Below are 18,210 nucleotides of genomic sequence, written 5' to 3' on the forward strand. Positions count from 1 at the left end.
GGTCAGGCTATCACAGTTACTGTTACAAGAGCCTCCCAAGTTGACACCCAGCTCCCCATTTCAAATAGTGCCCTCACCTGTACCAATCCTCTTCATTCTCAGAACATGTCCTACTAGTGTGCAAATTCAATCCTCCCTAGTACATGTGGTGCTACTTCTGGGCCTACTGTTGATTAGCCATGTGATCTTCAATAAATAGTTTATCTCAGATTTATTCCTTGACAGTTAAATGCGGGAGTCGGATTAGACAAATTTTAAGGATTTTATCGGTTCCTTAAAAAAAAAAAAAAACACAACAAAACCCTATCCTTTATAGATCACCATAGACAGTTCATTAATTTGCTTTAAAAATACAATCATTCTGGGCGACTGGGTGGCTCAGTCGGTTGAGTGTCTGACTTCGGCTCAGGTCCTGATCTCGCTGTTCACGAGTTTGAGCCCCACATCAGGCTCTGTGCTGACACCTCAGAGCCTGGAGCCTGTTTAGATTCTGTGTCTCCTTTTTTCTCTGCTTCTCCCCGGCTCGTGCTCTGTCTCTCTCTTTCTCTCTCAAAAATAAACATTACCAAAAATAAACAATGAAAAATAATCATTCTTTAACTTTACACATCAACAGGCCTTAAGAATAAACGTAATACAGGAAAACACAACAGAAGTCATCAGGCTTATATTTTAGTTTTACCACTAACATCACTGACTCTCAAAATCTCTTGATTTTTTTTTTTTTCATGTTCCTCATTTGTAAAATATGACTCTGGATTCAAAGACCTCTAATATCTCTGGCAATAAGATAATAATATCTCTGGCAATTTAGAGGGAAAAAAACCCCAAAACAACTCCCTAAGGATTATAAGGGTAGAAGCTAACATAAAATACAGAATCCTTCACCATGTAGGCTCTTAGGCAAAACTGTTTGCTGACAGTGGAAGAGAAAAAAGTTCAAAGATACAAAAGCAATTCATACCTGATAGAAGTAAGGGATCCTTATCTAAAGACTTCTTGACATGATCAGATTCACCAGTCAATGAACTTTCATCAATTTTAAGATCATTGCCTTGAATTAATATGCCATCAGCAGGAAGAAGATCACCTAAAACAAAGAGCAACTGTAATGCACACTGTAAACAAGATTACAATGACTTTACCTCTAACCTAAAAGGGGTTGCTCTTTTTCACTTACCGTATTTCACCTGAGCAATATCTCCAACAGTAATGTCAGCTACAGGTATCTGAATGACCTGACCACCCCTGATGACTGTGAACTTCTGTTCTTGTTCAATTCGACTCTGCAAACCTCTAAACTGTTTTTCCTTACTCCAGTCATTGAAAGCTGTTACTAACACCACACACACTACTGATAAGAGGATTGCAGCTCCTTCAATCCAACCAGTTTCACCTTCACCTTCTTCCTCTCCAACAGAAACTTCTCCACAAACTATATGAAAAGAAAGAAAATGCTTATCAAAAAAAGATTCTGAATTGATGGCAAAGACAAGCAGTGAGTTAATTATGATGTTTACATACCTTGCTAATTTTACTCTAAGTACCTTACTGAACTCAAAGCATTCCATAATGGCAAGAATGCAAACTACGTCAATTTCAAGTTCCCTGCATATGAAGATTCTCACCCTCAGGACAGGGAGGCAATCTAGGGCACTAAGATAAGCATAAGGACACTGAGGAAGATTAAACCTCAGCCTCAAGGCAAGTTCTTAATCTGTCTACACCACCTACCCCAGAGTCCTGAGGATTAAACGAGAGAACATTTGGAAAGCAGGTAGACCAGTGACTGAGAAAAATGGTTAATGCTATTAATTATTACATATGTTAGACAAGATATACATGAAAACCCATGAATCATGCTTACTTATTGTATAAATTTTACAGGAGTACAAGCAAAACTTGGTTTCCATAACATGAAAAGGTAAGCAAAGTGCTACTCAATCCAACTATTTGGGCATCTACTCTAGATGCCAGGCATAATTTTAGGATCTGAGGACATGGCAGTAAACAAGACCCCAGCTCCCTCTCCTCACAAAACCCATACTTAGATTGGTAAGTGCAGACAGTGTATGAAGAATTCACGTAATAAAACAAATAATTTCAGATATGGTAAATGCCATAAAGAAAACAAAGGGCGGTGATATGCTATCAAATGAAGAAAGGAAGTAACTGGTTGTGTGAACACAGAAGGTCCCTCTGAGGTGTCCATGATGTTTGAGCTAGGAGCCAAGTGATAAAAAGGAACTAGCCATATAATCGCTTTAAAGCATTCCAGGAAGAGCATTCCAGGGAAAGATTAAAGAGTATTCCAGGGAAAGATTAAAATCAGTAAAAAGGCTTTATGGCACAAAAAAGTTTACAGAAGAATGGAGGGGGGAAGAACCCCCCAAAACTCAAAATTTAAGGTAAAAAATGTTGAAGAAAGAACAGTGAAATAGTGCTGTTTTGACTGCAGGTTATAATCTGTTTGGAGTCTAAAATCAATTCAGTGGCTCATGACTAGCATTTTGAAAAACGAAACAGAACAAAATAAAAAGGATATACGTATAATAAAGGTAAGCATTTTTTTCTTGAAAGTTTCCATTGGGTATTTACAAATTCACATGAATGAATAGGTTCTGCACTCCTCTTTTTTTTTTTTTTTTTTAAATTTTTTTTTTCAACGTTTATTTATTTTTGGGACAGAGAGAGACAGAGCATGAATGGGGGAGGGGCAGAGAGAGAGGGAGACACAGAATCGGAAACAGGCTCCAGGCTCTGAGCCATCAGCACAGAGCCTGATGCGGGGCTCGAACTCACGGACCGCGAGATCGTGACCTGGCTGAAGTCGGACGCTTAACCGACTGCGCCACCCAGGCGCCCCGCTCTGCACTCTTCTTTAAAGTTCTTTCTTACTGAGGGTTGAGCTGAAAAGTCTGAAAAATCAGTGGTTCTCTTAGGACATGTAAAGCAGGAAAAAAATTATTCAGAAGAAAAGAATGAGTAAATGAATGATACTAGAAACGATTAAAGCATGTTCCAGAATACAGTGCATGAGCCAAAGAAATGATGTGAAGTATAAAGATGCTGAATAAAGACTAATCCAGGAGAAGTATGTGGGACAGATGAGGTCAGAGAAGACAGAGACTAGAATAAAATCAACTGGTGGTGGTGAAATGGAAGGAATGATGAGATTAAAACAAAACAAAATCCTGAGGACCATCAGCAGGATTCAGCCATCAATAGGTACAAGAGTATGTTCTCCAAAGGAGATGGCTGGACAATCCATCGAGAGTGCTGGCTTCTCCATCCAAATATTAAAACCTCTCTTTGAATTATATTCAGGCCGAAGAAATGACCACGTACCATTGTACACAATAACCAGTTAAATGAATTTATGGTTTACAATGTTCGAAACAGAAGTGGTAGGACAGTTTCTCCTTCCCCTTCCACCTGCCCAGAAGACTCGAGATGTACTCCAGGTAGACCAAGTCAGGATGAGAGTTGAAATGCCATGTTGACCACTTTCACCAACTTGAAATATAGCTAAAATATTATCTTCCCAATGAAGCATTTCAATGGGTTTGATCTCATTGGTTAAAAATGTAAAAATGCAATACTTTCTAACAGTATGTAAGAACAATACATTGAAAGCAGAAGATGGACGGGGGGCACCTGGGTGGCTCAGTCAGTTAAGTGTCTGACTTCGGCTCAGGTTATGATCTCACTGTTCATGAGTTCAAGCCCCATGTTCGTCTCTGTGCTGACAACTCAAAGCCTGGAGCCTGCTTCCAATTCTGTCTGTCTGTCTCTCTTTTCTCTCTCTGCCCTTCCCCCACTTGTACTGTCTCTCTCTCTCTCTCTCAAAAATAAACATCAAAAAACAATTTTTAAAAAGAAGATGGAATTTACCAGTCATATGTCAAAAAAATTTTGTGTAACTGGTGGATGGGAGTGAAGATATCATTAGTGAGTACACTTCTTACATGTGGATTTACAAAATGTTGTAAGTTTCTTTTCAGCTGTGAGAAACATTAAAACCAAGTTCTAGGGGCGCCTGGGTGGCCCAGTCGGTTAAGCGTCCGACTTCAGCTCAGGTCACGATCTCGCGGTCCGTGAGTTCGAGCCCCACGTCGGGCTCTGGGCTGATGGCTCAGAGCCTGGAGCCTGCTTCCGATTCTGTGTCTCCCTCTCTCTCTACCCCTCCCTCGTTCATGCTCTGTCTCTCTGTCTCAAAAATAAATTAAAGAAAAACGTTAAAAAAAAAATTAAAAAAAAACAAAAACAAAACCAAGTTCTGAAATAAAGCAAACTCAGACCCAAATCAAGGGAAATCAAGGTTAAATCAAAATTATAAAATAATGTATATTCAATCAGGCTATCAATAATGATATTTTATGGTTACTAAACATCAAAATTTTAAACCTCATTTCATCTTTTTAACATTTCAGTTTATATTTTTGCATATGTTTAAAACTATACATATTATAAAGTATAAACATTATACATACATTATGTAGATAGCTTTACATATATATAATTCATAAATGCATCCTTTGAATATATGCTCATATTTCTTCCTGATAAGGTATACAACCAAAAAAAGTTTAAAGATCAATACAACAGATTAAGGGGAAAAGAATTATGAGACAATTATATCATTTTCAGCTTTAAATCTCACATGCATATTTAGAACTACATGACTAAATATTTCAAAAGAGAACATGAAACAAGTTGATGCCATATTTCATTTCATATATAGTTCTACCTTAAATTACAGATAAATTTAGAATGATTTTGAAACAGATGGTAGTAAAATACTTCCAAAAATTAAATCCTTTTCCTGCTGCTGATCGTTACAAATTTTTAGAGTACCTGCAGTGAAAAAATAATTGCAAAAATCAAAGTTACAAAAGGACTGTCCTATGCTTTCAGTAAAGTCGGAGTATAAATACAATAAAAATCTATTTAACCAAAGGTGTTCCCCTGTAAACATATTCACCTGAGAGAGATGCACAATCTAAATTCAGTCTGTGCTCTACCATAAGGCAAATATTCCATTCTTAAAATTCTCCATTTGGGCTATTTCTTGGATGGTGCATCAAGTATGTACATTAACAGTATAAAGAATCAGTTCTCAAAAAGTGTTGTCTAGGAACCCCAGGAGGATCCCCCAAGGTCAAAACTATGTAATAATACCAAGATGTAATTTGCATTCTATTTCAGGAATGTGTAGTGGAATTTTCCAAAGACTACACTACATGTGCTAACACAAGACACTAAATGCAGAAGCAGATTATCTTCAATTATGCCAGACCTTAAAGAGATACAAGGAAATGAAGAATACTGCTAATTCTCTCTTCATAATTTCACTTAAGATTTCATTAATAATTATAGCAATTATATTTATTATAATACAACACTTAGATACAACTTAAATGCACTGATACAGTATTTTTAAATTTCTCAACTTTAATTAAGAATACAGTAAATATCTACAGATATAGCTCATATAATCAAAATCTGTTTGTGGAGTCCTTAGCATTTTGAGTATAAAGGGGCCCTCAGACCAAAAGGTTTGAAAACCTTGGCATTATACTAGTAACTAAAGATGTGTTTATTGTATGGGTTATAATGCTTATTTTTATACCATCAGTACTAGTAAGAAATTTTGATAATATAGTCTATGACTACAGATTTACTACTTAGTGTTAAAATATACATGATGAAAAGACACATGAAGTACACTAATAAATGTTAAAAAAATGCAAATACTAACATTTCACCGTGGAACAAAAATATCTTTGTATGTTTTACTAACACCTTCTAGCAGATTTTGACTGTTTTTAAAGTGTCTTATGACACTGACAATTTTAGAGTATCTTCCCAGTTGGATCTAATGCCAGTATTCTCCTTAAGCAAATTTGGGAAAGGGCTTGTCACTACATCCTACAAATGAAGCAGTCCAAATTCCAAAAAGATTTGTCCTTGTTAGTAACAAAATCCATTCCTGTTGAAAATATTTTTCTTTAGTCTTCTTATAATCTTAGGGAAAAAAATGTTAAAAGTAAAGAAACATTTCAAAATCTGCGAACTCGCTGAATTCTAGAATACCAATTCCCAATATTCTATAATGATAGTTGGGTAAATTGAACGCTACAGAATTTACCTATATGTTGATGAACGTGGTATGACCTTCCCTTTTCATATAAAACATTTCATATACACACAGTTACACGCCCTCATGCCTACCCACATATGCACACATACACATACGTGAGTACCCACAGACATACAAAACATATTTTAAAATCTGGGAGAATATGAAAATGGTATAGCAGTAATCTCTAAGAAGTGAGATTTTCAGTGAATACTATTTCCTATGAATTGTCATTTTTCCCTCCTAATATTTCTACAGCAAAATATGTATTATTTATTTAATAAAAACAAAAGTTTAAAAAATAATTTGGCTCAATGTTGACAAGAATATTGCCTAAATTTTTTCTTATTTAGACAAGTGATTCTCAACCATAGACAATTTTGCCCCCTATCAGAAACCTGGCAATGTATGGAAAAGTTCTGGTGGCCTCAACTGGAGGGTAGTACAGTGCAGGGTGACAAAGAATGCTCTGGTGTAAAATGTAAACAAAGCTGTTGCTGAAAAACCCTGCTCTCCGATAAACTGACTTCTTCAGTGACCTACTTTCTAAAATAAACAAACAAAAAACACAACTCTCACATGAGCTCCAGGCATACCTTTAATGGCATTACTTTAAATTTTTACTTAACCCAACTTTTAGAGTTAGCTAATGTTTATTTAACTCTTCATAACTTGAAAGGCATAAGAATAAAGTTTTTACAAAGAAAAATATTGGTATATCACTCTCCTGATATATAAAATACTACTGGTTCACTCTATAGCTATTTAAATATAGTGACCAAAACCCAAGCGAGGTTTCTTAGCAGTTATAGAATGTACTGTCAAGGACTATCTATTTTAAATAAATTGATTAAAAAGAGAGTAAGACATTTTAAAAGAGAAATGAAGAACATAGGCAGGAGAAAGACAAAACCATTGTAGCTACAAGTTAAAGCAGATCTACCACTGTATGATGTACTTTTCCTTTGGTCAAGATAAGTTGTAGTATAAACATTTCTAGAATGGCAAGGCAATACCCGAATCATGCCTATAATAACAATTTAAGAACTTGAAAAATAATGAATCAGGGAAGAGAACAGAATTTTGCTTTCATAATGATTTCCAAAAGATTAAAAAAAAAAACCCCAAAATTAAAAACTGTAATTATTTCAATTTAATGTTCAAAGACCTTAAAAACCATGATGGCACAAACCACACTGTATATGTGACTTAGCTCTTTGCCAACACGTGGCATACACACATTGGCAGGTTATTTAACCTCTGTATCAAACATGGAAGTGACACTAGCTCATAGGGTTATTGTAAAATTATCTGAGATGGTATATTTAAAGAACAATTAAAAACACTGCTAGAATGCTATCTAGCACACTTCCCTGACCTTTACTTATGTTTTCCCTCCCAAATGCCAACCTATTATTATATTTTAATTAAGCAAATGAATTGAATTTATTAACATCACACATGAAAGTCTTTTTTTTTTTTCCCCCTCCCCAATTTACTTACGTGCATTATCCCCTTCTGGAGGTTGATAAAAAGAAAGGCCCAATGATACTATGGCTGCAATTTCTAATATAATTAAAGTGACATCTTGTAATGCTTCCCATACTAATTGAAGAAAGGTTTTTGGCTTTTTAGGAGGTATAAAATTCTTTCCAAACACTGCTTCTCTTCTCTCTATATCTGCAGGGTTTCCGCTCAAACCTAGTGAAAAGAAACAAATTTCAGTGAAAAGTTTCACTACTTACAAAAGGAAATACCTATTTTACTCAAAACATTAATTCATTACACTTTATTTAAAAAAAATTTTTTTAATGTTTACTTATTTTTGAGAGAGAGAGAGAGAGAGAGAGAGACAAAGCATGAGCAGGGGAGGGGCAGGGAGAGAGGGAGAAAGAGAATCCCAAGCAGGCTCCAGGCTCTGAGCTGTCAGCACAGAGCCCAATGTAGGGCTCGAACCCACAGACCGTGAGATCATGACCCGAGCTGAAGTTGGATGCTCTACCGACTGAGCCACCCAGTGCCCCTTCATTCATTGCACTTCAGATTCAATTCATAAGACCCAATCAAACTGACTTTTACACATTATATCAAATGAACAGAATTTAAATCACTGAAAAACATGCACAGTGCTTTAAAAGAACAATTCACGTAGACAGGTCAAGACTGGATTAAAAATTTTCACTTTTCCAAAATGTTCATTTTTGATCATATTACCTTATACCATCTTGTAGGCTGCCAGAGACCAGAGTGATATGACAGTTGGATGGGTTTTATATTGGAATTAAAAATTTCCCTGACCTTTACTTATGATGTTTTCCCTCCCAAAATGGGGAATTATGTATTTATTTGATTTACTTACAGCATCTTGGTCACCCTAATCAGAGAAAGTCTTTGATTTTCACTCTTATTTACTAAAGAACAATGAAACATTTATCACAAGCTCTAAAATTTCTCCATTAAAATGTCTGTTATACATGGACTGATAAATGATTTGCAAGTCACAAAAAAAAAAAAAAGGAAATTATGGGATGACCTTTCTTTTGAATTTTATGTTTAGGATTTCTAGCTTGAGAAACAGGTACTTCTATTGACTGATAGCGCCCACTGTCACTGTAAGGGAAAAGGTGCATGATAGGACATAATATTTATTGCCTGGAATGTGGAATTGGAAGGTTATGAGGAAAGAGGTTAAGAGAGAGTTGGATGACATGAATTTTGCCTTTCCCTTACCCCATCAAGCAGGTCCTCCTCAAACTTAACCGTGCTGATCCAATCAAACCTAGATATATCCCAAATAGCTAAAGTGAAGTACATACACATTTATATTTTTGTGGGAGGTATGAAAACAGGCAGGAGTGACAAATGACATGTTTCTGAGTCTGCTTAAAAATATCAAAGAAGGCAAAGCTATCAGAATGATACAACTTTCAATTTATCATCATAAATTTAAATTCATAATTAATTTAGTTAACATAAACTCTTTTTTTGGCAAGAGCTCATCCCAAGAGAACAGCAAAGGAGCGAGACAGGAAAACAGCAGATTACTGGGAGGCTCTTGGTTTTAGGTGTTTCGACTAGTAATCTCAGTGTGGAGGCAGGCAGAGAGTAGAAGAGAGAGAACAAAGAAAGTACGCTTTTAGAATAAACAATAAGAAATGAACACAGACATTTTAAAGTCATTATTTATTTGGTTAAAGGTACCAATAAGATTCCAGAGAATGTTTTCATTAGCAACTGTAACAAGGTCCGTCCATACTGGGCAGAAAGATTTGAGATTTCTGATGACAAAAGTCATCATCTGAAAGCTTCCACAGAGCTCCAGGCTTTGAGACAGTTCAACAGAAAGAAAGGAATGAAAGGATTGTAGTAATCATGACTGAGGGAAAGAGAATATGAGAGAAGAAACTTGCAAACTGTAATTTAGAATCCATAGTTTCTTCAGACTAGAGCAATGCTCCCCAATCACACCTGGCTGAAACCAGTTAACACTGGTCCATGGTTTAATTGAGGGACAGAGGAATCAATGCAGTAAGGTTTTCCACAAAACAAAATTTGTTTTAAAGGACTAAACTTTGAGATGTTCTGAGATTATGTGCTTGCCGCTTTTTAAATTTAAGTGCCCTTTCTCTTATAAAAAGATAGTAAGTTTGTTATATCTTGTATTTCAATGACCTTACTAGAAAAAATAAAAGACAACCTTCCCTAGCTGTCAGTCTCCAATCTTTTTTTCTATGAAATCTGAAGATATTGGTTTTATCAGTTTAACTCACACTTAATAGAACCTACTATTAATTACAAGTATATAACACTTCGTAGTTTTAAGTAGCACCACTATAACTATAAAAATAATTGACCCAAACCTACATTAATTATAATGGAGGCCAACATTTTATGTTAATGCTGATAAAAAGAGCCACAGAGCTAAAGAGAGCTTAAAAGCCTATCCGAAAGGGTGCCTGGGTGGCTCAGTCAGGTAAATGTCCAACTGTTGATTTGGGCTCAGGTCATGATCTCCTGGTTGGTGGGCTCAAGCCCTGCATCCAGGAGCATCAGTGCAGAGCCTGCTTGGGATTCTCTCTTCCTCTCTCTCTGCCTCCACCTCAAAATAAACTCTAAAAAAAATGTATCTGGAGGGAATCTGGGAATTAAAAAAGCAGCCGGTCCTAAAGGTTACTGTAATTCTTCTAAACCACTACCACACATACAAGCACTCACCTAAGACACTACATCAATAAAGTCATCTGGGTTACAAACTAGAAGACCTAGATTCCAGTTCACCTACTGAAATTTTACGCATGTCACTTAATGTCTGTGGCAGTTGGGGTAGAGGCATTAATATTTGTTGGTGTATCTTACAAACTTGTTTGGAAGGGCCTAAGAAGGTACAATGGATCAAAGCATATACTACAGAGTAACAGTGATTGAGCTCAGTAAGGGGATGACAAGTTATAAACTGGACATTACAGGTTTTAATTCCACTTTGGGGGAAATTAATTTCCATAAACGCAGAATAATAAACTCACATAATCTAAATATAATGAAGTTAAGAGTTTTGTAACAATAGTCTGTTCCCCACCCTATATTTACTTAACATCTACTACTTGCAGGGACTATTCTACATCCTGAGGAGTCAGTATAAACACGCTATATATTCAGCAATCTTATACTGGAGGGAAACAAAGAGATTATTAAAGTAACACAGCGAGAAGACTAGTACTATTCTAAGTGCAACAGAAACCTTTCTAAAACAGAAGGGATTTATTTATTTATTTATTTTTTTTAAACAGAAGGGATTTAAAGCACCATAGAGTATGGTAGTAATAATTGATCTCATTTAAATTGTTGTGTGAAGTATAAATTGAAGAGAGCAAGAGTGGAGGGAAAAGACCAGTAAGTAGAAAGTAAGAGGTGATCGTGGCTAGTATCTGAGGTTTTTAACTGAATCTGCCAATTATCCTATAAAAAGATCAGACAGGACTTGCTAAATGACTGGATGTGGATGAAAGAAAAAGAATAAAGAATGATATCTAAGTTTTGTTTTGTTTTTTTTTTTTTGTCTATACACTTAAATGATTGGATAGTAAAGACATTCACCAAGATACAGCAGGCCTTTGGGAATTGCAGAATTAAGTGGAAAAAGAAAGGAAAGAGTTAACAGTTTCGTTTTACAGATTTACACCTGAGATGCCCATTTGTTTTTTAATGTTTATTTATTTTTGAGACAGAGAGAGACAGAGCATGAGCTGTCAGCACAGAGCCTGACACTGGGCTCGAACTCACGAGCTGTAAGATCAAGACCTGAGCCGAAGTTGGACGCTTAACTGACTGGGCCACCCAGGTGCCCCTGAGATGCCTATTTAATAAATAAACAAGTGGAGAGGTCTGTAGACAGCTGGCTAGCCATATTCGGAACTCAGAAGAGGTCTGCGCCAGAAAATCATCAATGCACAGATGATTCTGGAGTCATGGACCCAAAGAGAGCTCCCAGAAGGCAGACAAGAGAGAAGGGTTAAGGCTAGAAACTTGGAATAGTCTCCAACATTTAATGATCAGATAGGGGAAGAAAAGGCAACCCAAAGAAACGGGCAGGGGGAGGTGGCTGGCTCAAAAACAGGCTCGTGTAAAATTATGGAAGCCTACAAAAGGAGCGTTTTTTAAAAAAGATGAAGATGATGTGGATGATGACATCAAATGAGTAAGATGAAGCCAGAAAATAAGACTGGCTTTGGTTAGCTGGAGGCCCATGCCCTTGAGAAGAAATTTTCCAGTGGAATGCTGTGAAGCAAGTCTGATTAGAAAGAACTGAAGATAGAATAAGAATGAGAAAATGGATGGAAACTATGATTATACAACTTTTTCCACGAGTATGATGCAGCAGAGAAAAATAAAGCAGTAAAGGTGAATTAAAGTGGATAAATAAACCCATTATTGCTTTTTTAAAGATGAGTGATAGATATCAAGGCAAGTAATTTACCAGCGGAAATAATCAAGTAGAGAAGACAACACTGATGATACAAGAGACACAGGCTAACACTGGAGTAAAGCCTCTGAAGAGGCAAGGGGAATGGAATCCAGGGTGTAGGTGTTAGCCTCCTCTAAGGGCAGGAAGAGGCTTCCATTGTTAGGAGAGAGAAAGCAAAGTTCTTGAGGGAAGGGAAATAGCCAAGCTGGTAAAACTGGTAATGAGACTACATGGTCTTAGTTTTGAAAATAGAGTAGATATGACATGAAATCATTAAGTGTAACTTATGAATAAATATACTGACAACTCTTCTGCCTGGTCCCATTGGCTCAGTTGACTGTAGAATAGTGGCAATGAGGCCAAGGGCATGTGTGGCATCTGATCTCCTTATGCCCCAATTAGCTTCACAAAGAGACAATATATTTAAAAAAACCATCAAAGCAGCTGTGAAAATGAATCAAGGAAACCGATTTAAAATGGAGTTCGGAAGCCATGAGGAGACAGTTCTTGGGCATGTAGCACTCCTCTCAGCTTACATGAGCAGCAGGAAGGAGGAAGGTTTCCACATGCCTCAGTAACAGCAAACTTCTCACCACCTGCAGCCAGTGAGAAACCACCACAACCTGGAGCTCTTGTTCTTCTCCAATGAAGTTATTTTCAAAATGACTCACTCCATGTCCTCCCAGCACCTCATAAAAGCTAACCTCCCCTCTGTCTCTTCAGACTTGCCTATGGTTTGCCACAGTCTGCTTGTCCTGAATGGCAACGCCACTGTTATTCCTGAATAAACTCATCTTTATTTAATTAAATTACCATTTGTTTCACTTAAGGTTGATTACATGGTGTCATGAAGTGGGATCAGAAGGTGCAGAACCCCTGGGGAACTAATGACTGTTTGTGGGTCCCACTTGAGCCCCTTGTCCTCTCCATTTCTGTGAGCCGTCTTTTTCCTTTTGGTTCAGTGGGTTTCCTCTTGGATTCGAATTTAGTCTCTTTGGTTCAGCTCCCTGACTATCTGCTTTTGTGAATGCATTACCCTTCTTGGTGAGTTCTCTTTTGTTTTCTGTACTTCTACTTTGAGTAATGGGATCCGTAAAATCCAAAGAGTTAAGCAGGTCACCTTCTGGCATACCTATCTTTTTTATGTCTAAAAACTATGGTTTCAGAAGTTGTAAAATATCTACAAAAATGGCAAAATCTTACTAAAGACAATCTAAAATCACAATGGCCATTATGAGAAATGTTCCAGTTAGATAGGATCATTTAAGAAGTGCATTTGAAAGCAAAGGAGTCCCAAATAAAACAGAATGGGGCACCTATTTTTACTGGTATGCAGAAGTTTCCAAACTTCAAAATTCCAAAATAGCTTCATTGAAAGATTTGTTGTAAAAGGCTAATGAAAAAGTACAGATAGAGAGGTACCAAAAACAAAAGGCTTTAAGACTGACATAATACTCTTACTGTGACAGAATACTCCTACTGCTCCCCTCTTTCTTCCTCTGAGTACTCATTCTAGCAATCCTCTGTCTGAATTGCCTTTACACTCTGAAGAGACTATTAAATTACCTTTTAAAATAACACCGCCTGAGACTACAGGTGATTCTCTTCAGTTACTTTCCACTCCTTGGTCAAAGGCCACGCTAAAGGCCAAATGAAGTTAGGGCTATAGTTAACTAATTTCTTGAACTCAAGAGAAAATTCTCTAACAGTTTTAATAACTGGATTAACTCCAGAGATTACTGGAAACATAAAAAGGCAGAAAATAAGATGAGAGGCACTAGTCGGAGCCTGACAGAAAATTTTGTTAAGGCACTCTTCCCTCTGCTCATTGTGGATAATGTAGTTGGATCAGTGGAACAAGCTATAATGTCACTTAAGTTGCAACTCAATTCGTTGAGGATTTGAGAACAACAAACCTTATCTTGCAAATCCTTGTGAAACTAGAAATGCAACTCTAGAGACAATTCAAAGTTTATCCATTTCTTTTTTGCCAATACCCAAACCTCCCCTACTAATCTTTAAAGGTTTGTAACTTGCATTCTTCCTTGTGCCTCTGAGATGTAAATGCTAAAGTGCAAACTTCAGGGAAGTAATTCTTACCAGAAGAAAAACAAAAGGGGGAAAGGTCCTTCAAAACTTAGCTTTAGCTATCTGGGCAGGTAGCCTTAACTAATTCCATCTACCAGAAAAGTTAGATCCAACTTTTATCATGAGTGAAATGGAAGCCTCTGTTTATGCCTGTCTGTATGTTTAAGTGTGCCTACGCATGTGTGTTGTATATATGTAGTACTGTCTACCTCCAATAGTATTACTACAATCAATTTGTAAAAGACTTCTATTTAACTGACTCAAATGTGAATTAAGTATTCATAGAAATTCTCAAAAATGTAATAGAAAGTAACCTAAATGTTTTTCAGGTTCCCCTGAGTTTGGCAAACAAAAGCTGGCCTTAAGTTTGGTTTAATTAAAATAGGCATGTCTTCAGAGTTACCAGGATTAAATATAATGTAAACATACAACTTTTATTCTACCCGGTTTTAGTAGTCAAGTAAGTTCACGTTATCTCTGTTACAAAATCTGTCAACAAGAATAACAGCTTGGGAAGATGGTTGATTTTGTCTAATGTCTCATGAAGTTTTTGTGGGATCTAAACAGAATTGTGTTTTTTTTTTTAACATTTATTTATTTTTGAGACAGAGAGAGACAAAGAATGAACAGGGGAGAGGCAGAGAGAGAGGGAGACACAGAATCTGAAACAGGCTCCAGGCTCTGAGCTGTCAGCACAGAGCGCGACGCGGGGCTTGAACTCACGGACCGTGAGATCATGACCTGAGCTGATGTCGGACGCTTAACCAACCAAGCCACCCAGGCGCCCCTAAACATAATTGTTAAGAGCAAGTAAACTAAATAGAAATAAGTAGGATAAAAAGGTTTTAGGTGAACTTTTCAAATAATTTACCCAAGTCTTTTTGGGGAACCTTAAAGTTTTGCTGCATTAAATATGAGTTAAATTCATTAAATATCCAGATCATTTCCAAGTAAGATAAAATATTGCAACACAGATTACTGAACATAGGTTTTTTTGCTTCCTTTTACAGAGGAACTAAAGATATTTGAGTCTAACAGTAAACATGTTTTAGCCATGCTTAAAAATTTTCTATGAAAAAAGCATGTTTTCAGAAATCATAAAAAGAATTTATAAATCTGCCAATTCACAGAATGCTAATGTAAAGGCCAGTTCTTAATTGTTTACTTCTTAATTAAAGTTGCTAAGGGTTAAGAATTCTAATTAATATGTGTGCTTAAAGCTACTAGAAATAATAAGGGAAACACCTCTATATGCAAAAAAATTATGACATGGGCTTTTGGTAAAAGAAGGTATAAGGAATATAAATGCACTTTTTAGAGGGAAAATTTGTCCTAGTGAGGCTAGTTATTTAAAAAGAGAAAAGAGGATAAAATCTGAATGTAAAACGAAAGTTGTAGGTTTGTGGAAAAGGAATCTTTGAGCATTTTAATGTACACTCAAGCTAGTTAAGATTAAAATAAATTTATTTAAAAATGAGTTTTAATTTCAAAAGTACAGTGGTACAAAATTCGAATTTGTTCTTTTTCCTGTCAAAAGAACAATGTTTTCAGGGCCCCTGGGTGGCTCAGTAGGTTAAGTGTCTGACTCTTGGTTTCACCTAAGGTCATGATTTCACAGTTTTGTGGGTTTGAGCCCTGTGTCAGGCTCTGCAGCGTGAAGTCTGCTTGGGATTCTCTCTCCCTCTCTCTCTCTCTGCCCTTCCCCCGCTCAAGCTGTCTCTCTCTCAAAATAAATAAATAAACTTAAAAAAAAAAGAACAATGTTTTCTTACATTATTGATCTGCTCTTAAGAACAAATTGTAAACAAAGGTTTTCCTTTACTTTTAATGTAATCTTCCTAGAAAAACAAAGATTGTGTGTTTTGCTTTCATCAAGTCTTTGGTTACTTAAAAAAAAAAAAAAGCTGAGTCTTTTCAATATTAAAGAAGCTAAGGCTTTTTACAACTATTTAACTTTCTGTATTTTTCTGCAAAGTCTTTGTCACTTTGATTAAATGGATACCTAAAGTATTGTTTCACGGTGACATATGATCTTCTTTGACCAAAGGTCCAAATCGTTTGATATTTAAAAAAAAAGTGTCTGTTTATTTTGGAGAGACAGAGCAAAAGTGGGGGAGGGGCAGAGAAAGAGAGAGAGGAAGACATAGAATTAATCCAAAGCAGGTTCCAGTCTCTGAGCTGGCAGCACAGAGCCTAGTACAGGCTCGAACTCATGAAAGGCAAGATCATGACCTGAGCCAAAGTTGGGCACTTAACTGACTGAACCACCCAGGTGCCCTGAAATCTTTTGATATTTTTGACAAACTTCCCAAAAAATCAAATTCAAAAGGAAGTATTTTGATCTTGAACTAACTTTAGGTTTTTACAGAGGGCCCCTAGAACATATCAAAGGACTTGTTCTCCTTATAAAGAAGGATATGTTAAACTAATTAGACTTATTTGATATGTTAAATTACCTGGGAAGTATTGTTAAAAACAGGTGATGCTAAACCTTCTTAGAATAAATTTGCATGGAAATGTTATTAATGTGTCCCAATAATAGCATGAAATTTCTAAAGATCTTATATGCCTTTTTATCACGTTAACATTTGTAATTCTGGTTACTATCATAAATGGTAAGTCACAAAATTACCAAATTTCCTTGTCAACTGCATTATAATGAGCTCCCATCGGGTTTTTAACCATGGCCACTTTTAAGTGTTTTGGCCATTTACAGACAGTTACCGTTTTACTCTGATGCTTATACAAGTGTTTCTGCAAAAGTACTTCATCTTCAAGAAGCTTCAGGAAAGGATGGTTTTCTGATAACTTTAAGACAATAGAACTAAACTTGGTAAGAATTTCCAGAACTAGTGGCAAAACTGAATGCAAGCAGAACAACAATTAAAAACATGGGACTAAATGAACTGAGAGGATTGTTATAATTTTTATAGCTTCTTGTTTAAAACATTACTGATTCTGTAATATTTTGCTTTCCCAGGTTTTAGGAAACACTCTTCTCTCTTAAGCTATCAATAATTTGGTAAGATACACCTTTGTGAATAAAGACAAAACATTTACTTTTTCTCTCTATGTGATCCCTCCAGAATTTGCAAACTCTTTGTGAGTATTCTTATTTTTATGATAATAATTTGCATAAATTCAGTAAGAATCTTTTCTCTTTATATCAGGACAGAGAAACACTGGTTGTATTACCAAAGCTTTGACTGGAATATCGTATTTAAGAAATGTGCATAGATTCAGATACAACCAGAGAGTTTTAAAGAACACAGTTTGACTTTACAGAGCCAATAAATAAAGCCCTTTGAAGGAAAAATCAACTTGGTACCTTGCTTACAAAATTCCAGGAAAGCAGTCTTAAAAAGAGCTTAGATGGTTAATCACTTTTCTTGCTGCACTAATGCAAATAATCAAGCAATGTTTCATGCAAAGAAATTATTTTTACTATAAAAAATGAGGGTACTTGAAGAGAGAACAAATTATGTTTACCTCTTTGTCTATATCAGATTCTAATCCTATTTAACTGTCCTTGAGTTTCTGTTATTTACTTGTAAATTGAACTGGATCCTGAATTCCAGCTTCCTCAAAAATCTAGCTACAACTCTCCAAAGTAACATTTCCAATTTTCTCCCACCCTTTTGATTTGGAATCAGTTTGAACAAAGACTGCCCCAAGAATCTAGTTGGAAAGGACTATACCAGGTCCTCCTCACCACCCAGATGGCAGCCAGACTTCAGGGACTTAAACCTTGAATATGTATCTCACAGATGAAAAAGGCTCCACCTGACATTTGGCCCTACACAGATAGAGACCTCTGAATCAAACTGACTAGAAAAAGAAGTAGCTGACATAGAGGATGACTACTTACTCTCCCTGATGCTTAATCAAGACTTCATCTCAAACATGAAACTTTTGTCTTTCCCTTTATTTTTTCAACTCTGGCACTGGCCTGGAAAGATAACATCTTCATCTGTTTCTCCCAGGCCTTTGTTAAGGAGGGGTAACTTTTGCCTTTCAG

At 36.3% G+C, this 18,210-nt stretch overlaps 1 protein-coding gene across 5 annotated transcripts in view; it reads right to left on the minus strand.

The window, feature by feature from the left end:
- Positions 1-18,210, minus strand: part of ATP2B1 (ATPase plasma membrane Ca2+ transporting 1) — a 129,953-nt gene that overhangs the window by 45,470 nt on the left and 66,273 nt on the right. For all 5 annotated transcript variants that reach the window (XM_030323358.2, XM_030323360.2, XM_030323359.2 and 2 more), the window contains exons 3-5: positions 7,646-7,843; positions 1,181-1,435; positions 965-1,090 (exon numbers count right to left, since the gene is read on the minus strand). In XM_030323358.2, coding sequence (XP_030179218.1) covers positions 965-1,090; positions 1,181-1,435; positions 7,646-7,843 — 579 coding nt within the window. The remainder of the gene's footprint in view (positions 1-964; positions 1,091-1,180; positions 1,436-7,645; positions 7,844-18,210) is intronic.

This window comes from Lynx canadensis, chromosome B4 (assembly GCF_007474595.2).
Source record: "Lynx canadensis isolate LIC74 chromosome B4, mLynCan4.pri.v2, whole genome shotgun sequence".
Taxonomy (NCBI): Eukaryota; Metazoa; Chordata; class Mammalia; order Carnivora; family Felidae; genus Lynx; species Lynx canadensis.